We start from the raw sequence: 16,477 nt of genomic DNA, 5'->3' as shown, positions 1-16,477 counted from the left end.
TTGCATCCGTCTGGCTGTGTGTGCTTGAGTTTGTGTGAGTGCATATGCCTGCGTGCAAATTTGCAGTATGAATGATTATGAAAATACTCAAAACCTGCCGAATCAATGGAGAAGATCGTTTACATAAGAGCGGCGGTAAAATCTGATCTGGCACTGATCCCGCCTCTATTTTGGGCTGACATATATGCCGGCTGCTCTACTTTCAAGTAACACAGGATGAACCCTCAGTTAAGAAGTCTTCATTTTTTATTCAATAAGGTTATTAATGTTACACATCACCACATATAGAAAACATTAGCCCGTAAAAAAGGGCTGCAGAATAGTAATAGTATTAATCATATAAGGTAATATCAAGTATGTACAGTCAAAATGGGGGAAAGTAGTAAGATAATCACCAGCACTGAAAAAATGCAGCATGTCTGTCAAAGGTAATGACGTACAATTGAAGGACAGAACGTATTAAAAAAAACACACGCTCGTAAACACATGCAACACAAACTGACGAGCAACATTATCTATCAGCTCCTCATCTGAGAAACGCCACTACGGAATACAACTTGTTCCATTTAACACAGCCTCTTCCTATCACAGCTCTACTACATTGTTTCAAATATCCTTCAGATACTGTGGTACATGGATGAAAACCAAATCATTCAACTGCGCCTTTTTTGAGTCTTTTGTTAAAGTATGAATCAGAGTGTGAGCTAAGATAAAGCCCTTGTTACTGAACTGAATATCTCCTGGCAGAAAAAAAATAAAATAATATAAAATAATAAACATGTTTCAACTTTGTACAAATTGGTATAAATACACACAAGAGGCCAGGCTGACCTAGAAGAACACCAGCAGGTTCTGCACCTCCACCATTCTTCCTGTATAGATGGTGATTAAAGCACTGATTATAAGCTTCAAATGAAGTCAAATGAAGATTGATATGAATATTTTATTGATTTACATGACATATGAGCCAATAGGGTGACTCAACTATAATTATAAACCTTTCAGTACTAGTATTTTAAAATAATTACTCAATAAGTCATAGTGTAGATTGATGAAACAATCCTATGTTAAGTGTATTAGAACTTTACACTGCATCACATGGTCCTTCTCAGCAGATATAACTTTCCAATTTCATGGTAGAAAGCAAACTACAGCTGCTGATGAAGACCTTGCCGCCAAAAACTCCCAAGCAATCGAACAAGTGGACAACTGGATTTTAAAAAATATTTGCTGGCCTGTCATGGTGTTGGTTTGACGTTGACTTTTATTTGTCAGTGGTATGCAGAAGGCCGCGGGTTCTAATTTCCACCCCACCAGGTGTGGCCCCGCCCAACCATCAAGGGCCACCTTAGTGCCGGTCCTGAGCCCGTACGAAAATGGGAGGGTCATCATGCCAAATTAATGTTGGGTACAGTGTGAACAAGCTGAAAGCTGTTGATATTTCATGTAAAAAAAAATGTAATAAATAAAAAGATCTACATCTCTCAACAACTCTTGGTATCACTTTCTAATGAGGCATACTTTATGAAGGGTCGCCCTGTGACATACAATAATTGTGGATGATCAGAGTTGTGAGAATTTTGGTCTTCCTATTAACCAATGAATGATGTTTGACAACCAGGCCAAGAATGTCATTAGAGATCTAAAAAATACTATAAATACATTTGGATTAAAAAAAGCAACAATTTATAAACCTCTTATAAAGTGTGCACATTTAGAAAGTGGTACCAGGTTTAAATGGAACTGCCAGCATTCAACCATCTTAACCCACTGTGTGTGTGTGTCTGTGTGTGTGTCTGTTTGTGGTGATGGCGGGCTTCACTATTGGCTGGGCAGCTTTCCATTAACATTCCTGTCACCATTGTGATTTGCCAGAGTGACCAAATGTGAATGGCAATGGAGAAAAGGGCGCGAAGAGCTCCCATGGTTTGATAAACAAACGTTAATCTCCTTAATGTCGCTTCAGGCTCCGTGGCAGGTTTTGCACACAGCAACGACAGACTGGCTGTCTGGCTCGCTGTGCTGCACAGCCCAGTCACCCTCTTCACTTCACGAACAATACTCTTTCCATTCCAGTGCCTTTCATGTTTACAACAGTAATCCATTCAGTGACGTCTGTATAGGGGTGCCCAACTGTGCGTGATCCTCCTTATACCCAGCCCTCCTCCTCCTCCTCCTTCTCACAAATGATCCAGAAGCAACACTTCCTAAGCCAGTTCTCTCTGGTGGATACAGACAGATTTGCTTGCCATCAAACAGGAAATTTGGTTTGTTTACTCAGAGGGCTCTCAAGCTTTTAGGGGTTGTTGCTAATACTCCTGAACCTGTAGTTGAAATTGACATTACAGCATTTTTTCTATTAATTCAAAGCTTTTGGGTCCTTTGAAGAATGAGGTCTTCAGCTGTAGTTACAAGAGCGAATTCTGTGTGTGTGTGTAATAGTTGGCATCCTCAAACAGCTGCGCTAGTTTAAGCGCAGCTAGTATTGCCCGTAGTTGTTTTGTTTTCGCCGTCTTATCCCCCCTCTCGAGGGAAACTTGATTTAGCAAATCCCAGAGTGTTCATTGTGATATCTCTCTCTCAGCGGCAGCCACTTCCATTCCGACTATAAATGCATCTGAAAGAAACACAGAGGATGGGAGTGCTGAAAATAGAGGTGAAGTGGGGATTTTAGTTCTCTCCCTGACTCCCCTTTTTTCCCCTTGTCTGTACAGCAAGTATTATGGGCAGGGAAGAAACTGATCCCCTGCTGACTGTAGTCCTTCACCCCTGTTGCCTCCTCATTTCCAGCATCTTGGCTGAAGTTGCTTTTCTGGGTTCAGAGTCTTCAGACCTTTTTGTCATTTTTGAAAGTCATAACCTGCCACAACCTACTTTGTTTAATTGTCTCTTCAGCTGAATATTCTACAAGTACAATCACTGATATCACAATGATGTCCATTCTTTCTCCTTTACTATAACATCCTCTCATTCTGCATAGCCTTGTAGTAGTGCTCCTGCTCAGCGTGGCTGCGGGCCGAGACGGAAGGCTGACGAGGCAGGGTGGAGGAGCGGGACATCATCTGGCTGTGGCCATCCATCAGTAAGTCGGGGTGGGGAGGAGGAGGAAGGATATTGGAGCAGGATGGATGAGGAGGCAGCAGCATTGACGAGGAGGAGTGAGGTGGAGGAGGCAACGGAGAAGGGCATGGTTGTGGAGGTGGGGGCATTTGACCGGTAGGTTGTTGAGGAGGTGGGAGCATTTGGGAGGTAGATGGGTGAGGGGGTAGTGGCAGGTGAGAAGAGGCAGGATGAGGAAGGGGAGGAGGCATTGGAGAGGAGCTTGGTTGTGGAGGGGGAGGCAAGGGGGAAGAAGATGAGTGAGGAGGTGGTGGTGGAAGCGGGGATGATGACAGCTGAGGTGGGGGAGGCAGAGGGGAGGAGCAGGTGGGAGGGGGTGGGGGAGGTAGGTCCACTCCTGCTTCAGCACTCCCGCTGGCCGAGGAGGAGCACAGAGAGTCTGTTTTCCCTGGAAGTGTCCGGTAATCCCGGTAGTGACTGACATTGTCCTGTCGCTGCAGGGCTGAGCGGTGTTTGTCCCCGGCTCCGGCAGCGGTCATCACGTTGCCACTGATGGTGTTTCTCCACTCCCACGGCTTGCCGTTACTGGCCGACACACGCACCACCGGGTGGTGAGGGGCATGAGCGTCGATGGTGACGATGCTCCCGCTTCCGGCGATGCTTCCCGGGTTGCTCCCGGTGCAGCTGTCTCTATCAGATGGGATCCGGTAATAGGGAGACTCAGAGCAGTTGGACCCACCGCCTGAGGAGGAGCCACCCTCTGATGTCTTAGTGGACGAGGTGATGTGCCCTTGACTGTGCTGTTTCGACATAGCTATCACCTGTGGAAAAAAAGAAATAACTTATCAGTATGAAAACTGACAAAAAACTATTAAACTACATTTATGACATATATAAACATATTCAATATTCCTCAAGGACATTTTAATGAGGGTTAACTACAACTATAATTAATGATTGAAGCCTTGTGAAAGTGTTTTATGCAAGAAACTAATCCATGAAATAGCTTTTACTCATGTTGTTCTGCTGTGACTTTACAAACAAAATAAATTAGAGCAGTGTAGTCCACACTGAGTCCGGCTTTGTGCCATTAGAAATTGAAAAATTGCTGCTCGAAATAATGTCTGCATGATTTGTAGGTATTCATTTTGTAATTTCTACCGCACCTGAGTGACTCGTTGCTGGCTTGGCGGCTGGCTGGGCTGCGTGTTGGGCACACGGGGAGTTGATACCGCAATGGGCCCTGTTCCAGGTTCTTTCAGCCCTCCTCCATCAGTGAGTGACAGCCACTTGGCACGGGTTTTAGCACTCTTAGGGGAGACCGGCGGTGGCCGAGAAGCCTCCTCGGGGATGTGAACTAGTGGGGGTGCCACCACCATCCTGACTCCAGTTGGGGTGGCCGTTCCCTTGTTAGCTTGCACGGTGGGATAAAGAGAAGTAGGCATCGCTTGGTCTCCTTCTCCTCCTCCTGCTGCTGCTGCTGCTCCTCCTTCGTCTGCTCCATCGCTTGCATCTATTTCCTCCTCTTCTTCTCGTGAGCTCTGGTTGCGGACCTCCAGCGAGCGCTGTTTCCACTCTGACACCAGCTGCCGAGACCTCTGAGGGTCGAAAGGCACGTGGAAGGTCATGTGGCGCTGCGTGGTAACTGGCTCCTCTGAGGGAGAGATGGGGCTGTTGCCGTTTGCGACTCGGGGCAGGGTGTTGCTGAAGGTTACCATGGTTTCCTTGGCCATGGGACCCCGAGTTGCCAGGAGCTCCAAATCAGCACTTGCTCGTTTGAGTGAGGCCAGGGAAGCCTTCTCCCTCCTCACCTTACTACGAGCCCCAGACCCCAGCCCAGCGCCCAGCTCCTCTCTGCTCTCCGACACCCTGGGAGTCTTCCTGTAAAGGGAGTCATGACTACGCTGGCTCAACACCCTCAGGCTGTCCTTCTGCTGAGCTGGGGCCAATCTCTGTAAAGAGGAAGCATCTTCTTTTGTTGCTTTGAAGTTTCCCACTGCAAATACAGCCTGACAGGGAAGAGAGGGAGGTGGGAATGAGAAATAAATGAGGAGATAGAAGTAACCAGTACGTTAAATAAAGAGTGAAGCGTAAAAATTTATTTTTATAATCCTTGTGAGAGGGAAAAAAATTGATCTTCATATTAGTTTGCAGTAATTGCATGAATAGGCATCTCTCCATCTTCTTCTTGTTTAGTCTGAGGTCAGCATGAATCACTCTTTCCCCGTCTCTCAGAATTTATCCTTTAATGAAAGAAAGAAGGGCTCCCCCTCTTAAAAAGTAAAAGACGAAACAGAAAGAGAGTGAGAGGAGGAGGGAAAGTGTGGAAAATGGCAACGACAAGTTTTCTTAAAATGAAGTGTGAAATTGTTCCAGTGAATTCTTAGTGGATTATTCATTCTGTATCTCTATCCCCCCGTAATAGAAAAAGCTATATATAGCCTGCCAAAAAAAAAAAAAAAAAAAAAAAAACTGTTGGGAGAGAAAAGTATGGAAGCCACACGAAGCGGAGAGGTGATGAGGAAAAAAAAAAGCAGCATTTGTTAGCGAATGCTGTGAAAGTGTTAGAAAAAGACAATGGGACAATCCAGTCACAGCCAAGCAACTAAAGCACTTTATTAAACAAAAACAATTGTTGTGTATTCTGTCGTTTCCACCACGCAGAGTGCTGACTGTTACCTACTCCCCGGGGACGAACAAATCCCTAAATGCATTCAAACATATGCTGACACTAATTTCCCAAACTAAAGCCTAAAATACGACATCCCACTCACTCCATCATGTCTCACTGAGGTATTAACCTGTTAGAAAGGGAGGGGAACCAGCAAATTAAAGGAGATTTTAGTCTAGTGGAACAAGGCTGACAAATCTTTTGCTATGCTTGTCACTTTAATGCACTTTGTGTAACTGACCAGGTAAACTCCGATCCCGGCTCCTATGACGTATCCCACGTAGACATCTATAGGGTGACTGCGGTGCTGGGTTATCTGCGTCAGCCCGGCGAGGCCTGCCGCCATGCAGAAGGCAAACACCAGTAGCGGCTTCAGCAGCTTTGTTGTGCTGCTGATGCTGGCATTAAAATACATCTGCGAAGACAGACATCTATATATATGAACAAAATACAGACAATGTGGCCAAATGGAGACGGGGAGGAGATTAAAAGACATAAATAAATTAATGAATTAACTAATCCACTTTAACAGACTCTTTAAAGCTCAGTAATTTACTCAGGTACGTCTATTTTTTTTTGTAAGTGGAATGTGAAGTGGTGATCTGAGGAGGCAGGACTGTGATGGAGTCTGGGCAAACATGGAGTGGTGTCAGCCTTCTGATCTCACTCAGGAAAGTGAATTAACCTTTTCTGTTTCCTTAAGTTTCTGAGGGGTGTTACACCACTTTGAATGGTAGTTAGAGCTTTATGCTTGTTGCATATAATCGTATTGAGGTCAATAATTAAGCAATTGCAGAAGAGACAGGAAGAAGAGGAAAAACTATATTTCCAATTACATTCTTTGCATGCACGCCGTATTTCGATTACATAACAATGAATACAGCTGCAGAGTGACAGAGATGCAGGCTTGGCAAAAATATCCATTTTAACTATATTGTTCATCCTATACTGACTGTGCAAACCCTACTTTCCTTTTCTTGTAGATGGAGGGGAATAAAGCTTGTCATCACTGTGATGTTTCAGTTATTTTCAAAAACTTTTTTTTTCCTCAATTCCTCCTGAATTGTGTCGGTTTTGTCATGAAACCTCCCCTATTAGCCTACTTTTAGGAAACGAATGCAGTGCTATTCTTCATTGTAATTTTCAACAATAAATAAATCATATAAAAATAAATAATTCTGTAATTGATCTAATAGCGTATGACATTTTGTAACTATAGCAACTCAAACAGACGCTTTCCCTCTTCTCCTGCCTTTTCTATCTGATCAGAAATCCGTCTAGTGAGCTATAATGAGTGCACAGAGGGCTCGGCGAGGCAGCATTGATATGGCCTGTAGCTCACTATAGCCACTGCTGAAGTAGGGTGTGTGTGTGTGTGTGGGCGGGTGTTAGTGACAGTGCTACTTTGTCATACAGTTCACATACTGCTGCCGTCAGCACTTCATCGCAGAATGGCAAGTGATTACCTAATGCACCAGGATGTAACAATGAACACAGAAATCTGGCCCTGCTATTTTGTTAACGTGATAATAAATGTGGCTCTCTGGTCCAAGGATTGTCTGCAATCAGAAAATCTCTCACTGACTGAACATGTGTAATGCAATTGTGACTATGTATGCAGTGAAGCAAAGAAACAAAAAACTCCCCTGACCTGCAAGAACAAACTTTATGTTGCCAGCAGCTAAAAAGGTATCATGACAAAAGAGCATCATTTTAAAGAAGGAATCTATGAAAGAGGTAATTATAAAATATAAAGGCATGTAGAAACAAGAAATCCCTCATTGTAAAACAAACTGGTTACCATCTTAATGGTAAAATAAATAACAGCTACACTAAATAAACCACATACACACGGATAATCCAAAAATTGGCAAAACATCGTGTAAATGTGTATGATGCAAATACATAACAGCCATGGTAAATAAATGCAAGAATCAAGTAAGAAACAGAAAGCGCTTACGGAGATATAGACAGCAGCGAAGCCAGAGAGTGTTGCATGCTGGGATGGAAATGTTTTCCTGGGGGGAGAAAGGGGGGAGAGTTAGGTGTAAGAGAGTAAAGGCAACAACAGAAAGACATTCATGTTTCCATTGAAAAAAAAAAAAAAGTTGTGTGTGTATTTATTGCTACATGAATAAGCTTGATTAAAACTGTCAAGGTTGCTCTTGTTATTTGCGATGTCAGGATCGTATTTGACATTAAGACCTGTGCGTCCTCCCCACTGTCTGTTTTGAAACCGAGCGTGCGTCCTTGGTCGGGAGCAATGATGGCAAACAGAAAACCATGGGGCTTGAGTGGGAACATCAGTGGATATGTAAGTGAACAATTTACAGTTTAGAAAAGTGAATCACATCAAACATATTGTTAAGGCACTTAGTGCGATTATCCTGATTATTATGTTAGATTATTAACTTATTTCCACTTTTCCCAGCTAAATCTGTGTGCATGTGTGTGTGTTCATAAGATAACGGCTGTGGTGATAATTTGATATTGAGACATGGAAAGTGAGGGTACATTTTCCTTTTTGAAATGTTTTTTTAATAACAGATGACTTAATGACTTGCTTTAAGGCTTTAGGCTATAATGACCTTACAATATATTAGTTGTTGTTTAAGCACTAGTATGACACACTTGAAATTACATATACATTCTTTCAAAAACTGTATGAGATCAATATTTCTAACTGTATACTTAAAAACAAATCCAAACTACATTATTCCACTGAAATTATGTGTTAGAATTATGTGTTGAATTATCCCTGCATCAGCTATATTTGGCTGTAATCTAAACGCTGTGGGTATGCATTTATTATGCCTATATACTAAAACCCATATGTTGAAGCTTGTCTGTTTGTTACACACTGTGCTGTGTCTCTTCAAAAGCCAAATGTAGTCACAACACCTGCAAGTGTGACGCTACACAATAGGAATTTGCAAGGACATTATTGGTCCTGTTGTACGATTAAACCTTGTTGTTTAAAGAGCCTTTCTTTATTCAGCAAATAATGCATAACTTAAAAAACAAACAATAGTAACAAGCACAATCTCGCTCCTTAGTTATTTTAATTAGCCATGATGATGTTCATATGCAAATGAGTTTTGATGACTCCTCTGCTTGAAGTTTGCCCTTACACCTGTGATGTGGAGCAGTCCAAAGCACACTGTGCAATGTTTAAATAGTAAATGTGTCAATGGTTCTGGACATCAATAAGTAAATAACTGACCTAACATTGGTGTGTTCTTATTAGATTTCATCACATGATTATACAACATAAAGGTCGGATCCCATTCTATAGTTTTTTTCTTGTTTATTAAGAGTAGGCAGATTTTCTCGGCTCTAAGCATAAGTGCACGTCTTACCTCGCTGACATGATGGCATACTGGTCTTTTCCCATGCAGATGTCCTGCGTGATGTAGGCATTGTTGTCACATGACACTCCCGGTGCCGTGTAATTGGGCTGGCAGACGGTGAGGAAGAAAGGGGTGTGGTAACCAGTAGCTAACTGGATGACATCTGTCACCAGGGCTGTTGCCAGGAGACCAAACACATGGACACCTGAGGGAGAGGTGAGAACAGATAGAGAGAGAGGGGGGGGGGTAGTAAGTCAGCTTTGGTAAATTTACTAAAATGCCCTGGTGGTGACATTGTCATTTATTAACAAGTGCAGTCAAAAACAAGGTTGAATTTGCTCCGACAAAGTGTCTTACACTAGGAGGCGTTTCTGCAGACAGTTAAATCTGGCAAGGTGAAATAATTACTCTTTTCACTTCAAAGCTCAAAGGGTGCCTCAAGATATTTGCCGTGGAACATTATATCATGCCTGTTTCTTTTTAAGTCACCCTTCACTTAATGCATGTAATTAGCTTATTTCCTTATGCTATAAAGTGGAATAAAGTTGCAGACTCAGTGTGTAAGTAGTATAATTTGTCAGAGTGAAAACTGGTTTCCATCGTTAAAACAACAGTATTTTCTTCCTAACTGCTAATATGCCCTCAATGATCCACTGAACACACTTATATGGGAAAAATGATGCTATTTAACAGACCATGTGATTTGAAACATTATAAAGCTAGTGCCCCATTCATCACCAGCAACGTGCCCAGTCAAGGTTTTCCTATTAAAAAAAATCCTTAAACCCGTTCACAGCTGTTGATGCAGACCAGACAGTGATTTTAACCGTTTCCAAAAAAGACGTGGATGTTGGACATACCGACAAAGCGCACAGTTCTGCGTAGGAAGGAGTTGAAGCTGCAGCCTCCAGCATTGATGCTGCTCTCTGACTTTGGACAAGTCTTTAACTTGGATTGCATACAGTACATCAGGCCTTCTCCCAACATTATCTACAGATAGAGGGAGAAAGTCGGGTAGAAAAAAAAAGATGTAAGAAAGTGTGAAAAAGAATGAAAGACATCCACACACTGTACAATATGCTAATTTTCCGTCCTGCAGTCCACACTTAACTGAGAGAAAAATGGTAAAGGTGCTATTGATGTCAGCTACATGTCTGTGTTGATGGTCTACAGTGAGAGCGAGCCATAAAGTGGGAATGGAGGCAAAGTGCTATCGAGTAGTGATCACTTCCAATCAGAGTGATAGATGTGTTGGCGAGGAATGCTCGTTTCCATGCTGCTGATGGATTAGCAGTCTGTGTGTGTATTGATTAGGGCGGCTGTCGTGTGCTTGATTGTGTCCTGGAATGCCAGGTGTGTGTATTTATCAACGTGACCATTGATTCTGCATTTCTGAGGGGAGATGGAATTTGCTTTGTGAGTGTTTGAGAAGAGTGCATTTGCATACTTATGTGATTTTTATATTAAGGGGTGTAGATCTGGGGTGCGTTCGGCCCCCGTTATCTTATAAGAGTTCATCCTAGTGACTCAAATAATGGAGGAGTTTGTTTCTTGAAAGGCTGCAGGGATGTGGAGTTTTTTTAGTTCAGCCGGATGACAACTGGCAGTGTTGGCTCTCATTAGTCCAGTTTCCAGCTGTGGTTGTTGTGGTAACTGCTTAAAAAAAAAAAAAAAAAAGTGATATCTCAGGCGAAACTGAGTTTGTCTGTAACATGGAAAAATACCACAAATACCCCTAAAGAGAAGTATTCCTTTACTTTCCATCATTTTGCATTGGATAATCCTCAAGTGTGTGTTTTGATGTGTGTGTGTGTGTGTGTTTTGATGTGTGTGTGTGTGTGTGTGTGTGTGTGTGTGTGAGTGTGTGTGTGTGTGTGTGTGTGATGGACTTACAGAAGCTGCAGGACCAGCAAAGGCCAAACTCAGCAGCATCAATAGTGGGATGAGCTCATCGCCCGTCTCCACGTAGGGCATGGAGAGGTCACGATCATAGCAACGGAAGCCCACCGTCGCCGGGGACAGCACATCTGTCAGCTCCAGGAAGTACAGGGAGACCAAGGAGGACAGGACGATGGGGAGCTAGACAGGCACACACACACACACACACGCCCACCACACACAGACAAGGACAAAGTAAAAAGTGACTAACATTTAATGTGTAATGCTTGGAAGGAGGAGATTTATCAAAGGTTTTACATCAACTCTCATCACAAAAGTAAGACAGAAGAGCAAGATACAGTCAACATAAAACTTGCTGATCACGTGTCGGCATATAGAAGGGTGATTCGTCAACACATTCAATTTATCTACACATACCTCTACAAAATAAAAGCATGGCAGCAGTGTCATGCTGTCTTTGGGTGGTTTCTTCTTGGCTTTGCTTTTGGGGGACGTCATCTTGGGGTGGGACCAGTCACAGGCTGTTGGGATAACAGATTGCAAGGAGATGTCAGAGTTTCAGAGCATTTTGATGAATTTCCACCATCAATAGTTCTGAAAGCACCAAAGGAAAAAAAAAAAGACTCCTGTCAGACCAGGACTCAAGTTATAAATAAATAAGTTTCAAAAAGTTCTCAAAGACTGGTTAAAGCTTAATGGTTGTATACTCTACAAATTAGTCTGAAGAATGAAACCTTGCGTTAGACGTATTAAAATATATTCAGAGTAATTGTGCTATAGTGATGCCCAGTAATGAGGTGCATTATTAGTGATGGCACACGCACACGCACACACACACGTTCATTGATCAGCTCTATAATTCACAACAACTGCACATTTAATAGCCATATATGCAAATACACATGCGCTCAGAGAAAAGCAAACACACAGTTATGATTAGTGAAGGTGAGGCCAGGGTGAAATCTACAAACAGAAATTCTTCATCCTAATTCAAAAGGAAGCTTTTTAACCTTTCAAAGGGATGTTCGACACTAAAATTCATCCCTCTCACCAACTTAGACACACACGCGTGCAGACATCTGATGCCATCAGTAACCTGTAGGCGATCAGAAGACCTCAGAGAGAAGTTAAGAGCCATGGGCCCAAGTGGAAAACTAAACACAATTAAATATTCACAGCTCTCCCTGCAGCTCCCTCTTTCCCCCCATTTCAAACTGTCCTTCCATCTCTGTCTCTCTGTCCTCCTCTGTGCTTTCATCTCACCCGCTCTACCTCTACTCCTGTCCTATTTTCCTTATCGCTTTTTCTCAGTCATCTTCCATCTGCTTGATATCTCCCTCCCCCTAACAAATCTGACTTCTCTTTGGCAACACTTTACTCTTTGCATACATTTGTATTCCTCCTTTTCTTCCTTCAAATCTTGATCTTTCACTGTTTTTCTGCCACCATCCAACTAATGCTTGTATGCTTGTATGCTAACTTGACTTTCTGTTGTCGGGTCAATATTTATGTAATTAGAAAACACACCCTGATATGATGAAGGTGAGAATGTGAGTTTCCTCTAAGGCCTCGGGGGCACCTGCTCCACTTTCTGTCACAGACTTGCCTTCCGAACTAAAATGATTTGCACTATTTGAGAATGAATTTGATTATGCCATTGGTATAATTTTCTAAACATAATCTTATTTTATATAATCTTTTTTTTTATTTTTCTGACACAGAAAATGGTCACATTTCAAGTGGTTTGAAATTGAGCCAAAAATCAGCTGATCTGAGGCTTCAATCCAAAATTATTACCCTTCAAGAAACTCAAATCTGCTGAAAGCTGTTTGGGCATCTGCCTCTGTCATCTTCTGCCTCTCTGTACTTCTGTCTCTCCATTTCATTGTCTTTTGCAGTGTTTGTTTAGGTTTGCTTATTTCTCTCCCTGGCACTGGCCTCGCACACCTGTATCTATGTACTTATTCCTCTCTGAGCTTTTTGACCTTTCTACACCTTTTTTTCCCTCTCCATTCTTCCCTCTTTACACCTCTCTCTTTTCCAAATCTCCCTTCTCCTTTCTGTCTCTGTTTCCGTCTGGCCCGTTCTCCAAGATAAGAGGGCCTGACCCTGAGGCGGAGTAAGGCAAAGAGAATCAAAGACTTCCACTGTCTAATTTCCATGACCGCTAGAAATGTACTGAAGAAGAGAGGAGACAAGATGGAAGGAGAGGAATGAAAAGGAGAAAAAAATTGGTGAGGACCAGGGACAAGATAAGCAGAAAGCAGTAAGAAAAATAATAAAAAAGGATAAAAATTAAAGACGAGAATAAAAAGAGTGTAGCTTAAGTGTGTGTGTTTATGTTTATGTCTGGTGGTTGAGGGGGGTTGAGAAGGTGGGGGTGTGGAGGATATTGGCATGGATGGATTCCAGTGTAGTTGAAAGCAGCTTAAGAAGATGCTGGGTCTTGGCTCTCACTCTCTCAGCTGCTGGTGTCAGTGACCTACTCCAGTCAGCAGTTAAACCTCACCCCACCTCTCATAGGACACACACACACACATACAGCTTATTTACTAAAGAAAGGGGATTGTTTATCTATCACAGCAGAATGTGTCCTCCGGGGTAAATCATATATGTGTGTGTGTTGAGACTGCAAAATGTTTGGAGTCTGTTGCTGTGTGCTTGTGCTCACAAACCTCATGGAAGTCACTGGATGTGTGCAGTCTCAGGGGTTGTGTACACCTGGTGTGTGTATATGAGTGTGCATGTGTTTGTGTGTGTGCATGAATGTATAGCCTGCGGTGGACATGAACAATCTGTCAGTTTGTCAGCCAGAAACCAAAATACAAGACTCAGTGACTACCAACCCAGGGTTGGGGGTGGAGGCGTCAGAGACAGTGTAGACATAAATACTGTGGGAGAGCACAATAATGTGTGTGCGACAAATTGTGGCATAGATTTTGGTGCGTTTTACGCCACTGGAGGTTTGAACACCATTTGTCTAAGTAATGTTATTGGAGAATTCTGTGCAGATCAGTCCAAATGTCCCATATTTGTTCAGCTGGGTGAAGATGTTTTAAATATGAGCATCATGTTAATAAGCATCCCAGTTAGCAAGCCTTTGTTTGGTTTCCCTTGTTTATGTTTTTCCCCATAATTTGTCACCCTTGTGTGTGTTGCAGCATCTTTTTTTAATGAATACATTTCGTAACAAAATTCTAATGTTATTCCAGTTGACACAATTTTGACATGAGCTGGCCACTGATTGAATACATTATTTCATCAAGCACAAGGGACATTGACAATCCTGTTTTATCTCAATTAGTTCTTTTTTTTTCCTGAGTAGTAGAGAAACCTCAATGGACACTGCTCGTTTTAGGACCCCCTGGTTCCCAAACATGAACTTGAAAATGAACTAAATGAAATAAGTATAACAAAGCTCATCCTGTTGCCATTTAACGCTGCACTCACTCATCCAGACATCAACAAAGTTATTGTGCGGGCTGCTGCAACGCCATAAGCACTGCAGGCTCCTCAACAGCCAAACATCATAAAGAACCATATGTTCAACTTGCGGTGCAGGAGGGTTAGTGCAACTTAACTCACTTGGCCATAACGAGATAAAATCAGCACTGGTAAATAAAACTGGATCTTTTATGGGGGTAAACATATTCTTTGTAGATGCACGGGTTTTTTTCTCAACTTCTTTGGAGGATTTGTCTCCATGTATCCTCTGTAGAGAATGCAGGTTATTATACCATAGCTGTTACTCCACCAGAAGTAGAAATCAGCAGATATGCGTATGAGATCATCAATTATTATAGAAACGTGAAAACCATGTGCCGGTTTTGCCTCGATCGGCCCTCAGCTCGTGCCAGGAGGAGCGGCAGATTGCTGGGGGCTGTATGCGGAGCAACAAAGCAACCGGACAGCCTGAGCACTCACCTCTGTCCCGGGGGCTCCGTGAATTCACCGAGTCCCGTCGCCCCCTTCCCCCCCGGCGTGGTCGTGCGTGCTGCTCCAGTTTTGCGGTGCACAGTCCCTTTAATCCATCTCCAGCTTGTTTCCCAAGTCACCCCGAAAAAAAAAAAAAAAGAAAAAATCCCAAACCCCCTGCTGCTGTTGGGGAGAGCGCGCCGGTGTGAGGCTATTCTGGGATCAGTGAAGGAGACTGGTAGAATGAGGCTGGATGGGAGTAAGTGGGGAGACCTACAGAGGAGGAGCAGGGAGGAGAGAGAGGAGAAAGATGAGGGTTTGCTGCACTTGCTGATAACGCGTTCCGCTCCTTTCTATTTCCTGGCTTTGGATAAATGAGAGATTCACGTGCGTCTTCCCGGTTCCTCCCCTTTATTGCACCTGACGTTTTCCTTGTTTTCAGAATATATAACAAGATATCAGAAATTCAAAAAATCAAAAAAAAGAAAAAAAAAAGAAACAGAAAAACAAAAAAAGACTTATTTTCTATGCACGCCATCCGTCACACGGTTTTCGGGTACGCAGTCACCACACATACACACACACACTCACATACACACATACACACACAAAGGCGGGGGGTGGGGGGAGCAGGGGTGTGGAGGAGGGGGTACAGGGGGAGGAGAGTATGGTGTGCTCTTATGGTGGGGGGAGGAGACAGTCTGGTCCACACATACCCACTTCTCCCTTCCTCCCCTGCTGAATTCGTTTCGGGGCTACCGCCTTGAGGCGAGGCCAACACAAAAGGGTAGATTTTGGTGTGTGTGTGTGTGTGTGTGTGAGCGTAGCGTAAACGCCGCTTGCGCATGTGTGCGTAAAGGCAAGTGGGCGGTATCGGAGATAACCTCTCATCCTCATCTAGCCTAAGCAAGAGCCAATTTCACTGTAATTATTAAATGACTCTCCATTCGACACGCCTCGTACTGTGGTAAATGCCATCAGCTTGAGGAGTCTCGCCCAGAAGTTCTACACCTTTTGGGGGACACCAGCTCAGAGGCACCTCCCTTTGTTTACTCCAGAAGGGTGTGGCAGGTGTCTGGCCACTGTGGCGCATTTGGGCTCCCCGGGAGGAACACGCGCGCACGCGGCATTGAATAGCCCTGAGACACCTCCAAGATTCACTGACTCATCGTGGATGACAATGTGGCAATTAGCATCAAAGAGCACGTGTGTATAACGTTTGTGACGAATGGACACGTGGATGCTGAAGTCGTTCTCAGTTAGAGATCGAGGCTACTTACTTTACTCCCATGGCCATCAATACTTAATGGGGCTTTAAACGGAACATAAATATCCATGTAGCCCGCGAGATCTCCCATCTCTACAGATTTCACTTCATGTAAGTGTTACAAGTGAGCGCTGTGATACATTCAGGGACATTTTCAGCCTGTCTGTTAAGCAGGAAGTCGCCTGCTGACCAGACCCCAGTGGCTTTACACTCATTCAGATATTTGCACACAGGAGTGACCCTCACCCCAACCCTTCCCCACTCCCCTCTCATTCTCTCAATCTGTCATTTGGCTCCGTGTCGCTGCCAGATGAA

At 43.4% G+C, this 16,477-nt stretch overlaps 1 protein-coding gene across 1 annotated transcript; it reads right to left on the bottom strand.

Moving 5' to 3' along the window:
- Positions 1 to 243: 243 nt before the first annotated feature.
- On the bottom strand, positions 244 to 15,491 carry plppr3a (phospholipid phosphatase related 3a). Its single transcript, XM_067479010.1, has 9 exons — positions 14,905 to 15,491; positions 11,398 to 11,501; positions 10,975 to 11,160; positions 9,942 to 10,071; positions 9,091 to 9,286; positions 7,692 to 7,749; positions 5,973 to 6,146; positions 4,227 to 5,069; positions 244 to 3,881 (listed from the first exon to the last, which is right to left on the bottom strand). Exons 2-9 carry the CDS (start codon positions 11,476 to 11,478, stop codon positions 2,955 to 2,957), a joined length of 2,595 nt encoding a protein of 864 aa, XP_067335111.1. The 5' UTR covers positions 11,479 to 11,501; positions 14,905 to 15,491; the 3' UTR covers positions 244 to 2,954.
- Positions 15,492 to 16,477: the final 986 nt, after the last annotated feature.

The sequence above is a fragment of the Channa argus genome, chromosome 16, assembly GCF_033026475.1.
Source record: "Channa argus isolate prfri chromosome 16, Channa argus male v1.0, whole genome shotgun sequence".
NCBI lineage: Eukaryota > Metazoa > Chordata > Actinopteri > Anabantiformes > Channidae > Channa > Channa argus.
The sequence above is the reverse complement of the archived record's forward strand: the minus strand, read 5'-3'. Positions and strand labels throughout refer to the sequence as shown.

Coding starts and splice junctions, on each gene's coding strand:
- plppr3a (XM_067479010.1), bottom strand. CDS start 11,478: ATGACGTCCCCCAAAAGCAAAGCCAAGAAGAAACCACCCAAAGACAGC. Junction 10,072..10,974: donor TTGCTGGTCCTGCAGCTTCT/GTAAGTCCATCA, acceptor CTCTATCTGTAG/ATAATGTTGGGAGAAGGCCT. Junction 3,882..4,226: donor GCCAGCAACGAGTCACTCAG/GTGCGGTAGAAA, acceptor TTTTTTCCACAG/GTGATAGCTATGTCGAAACA.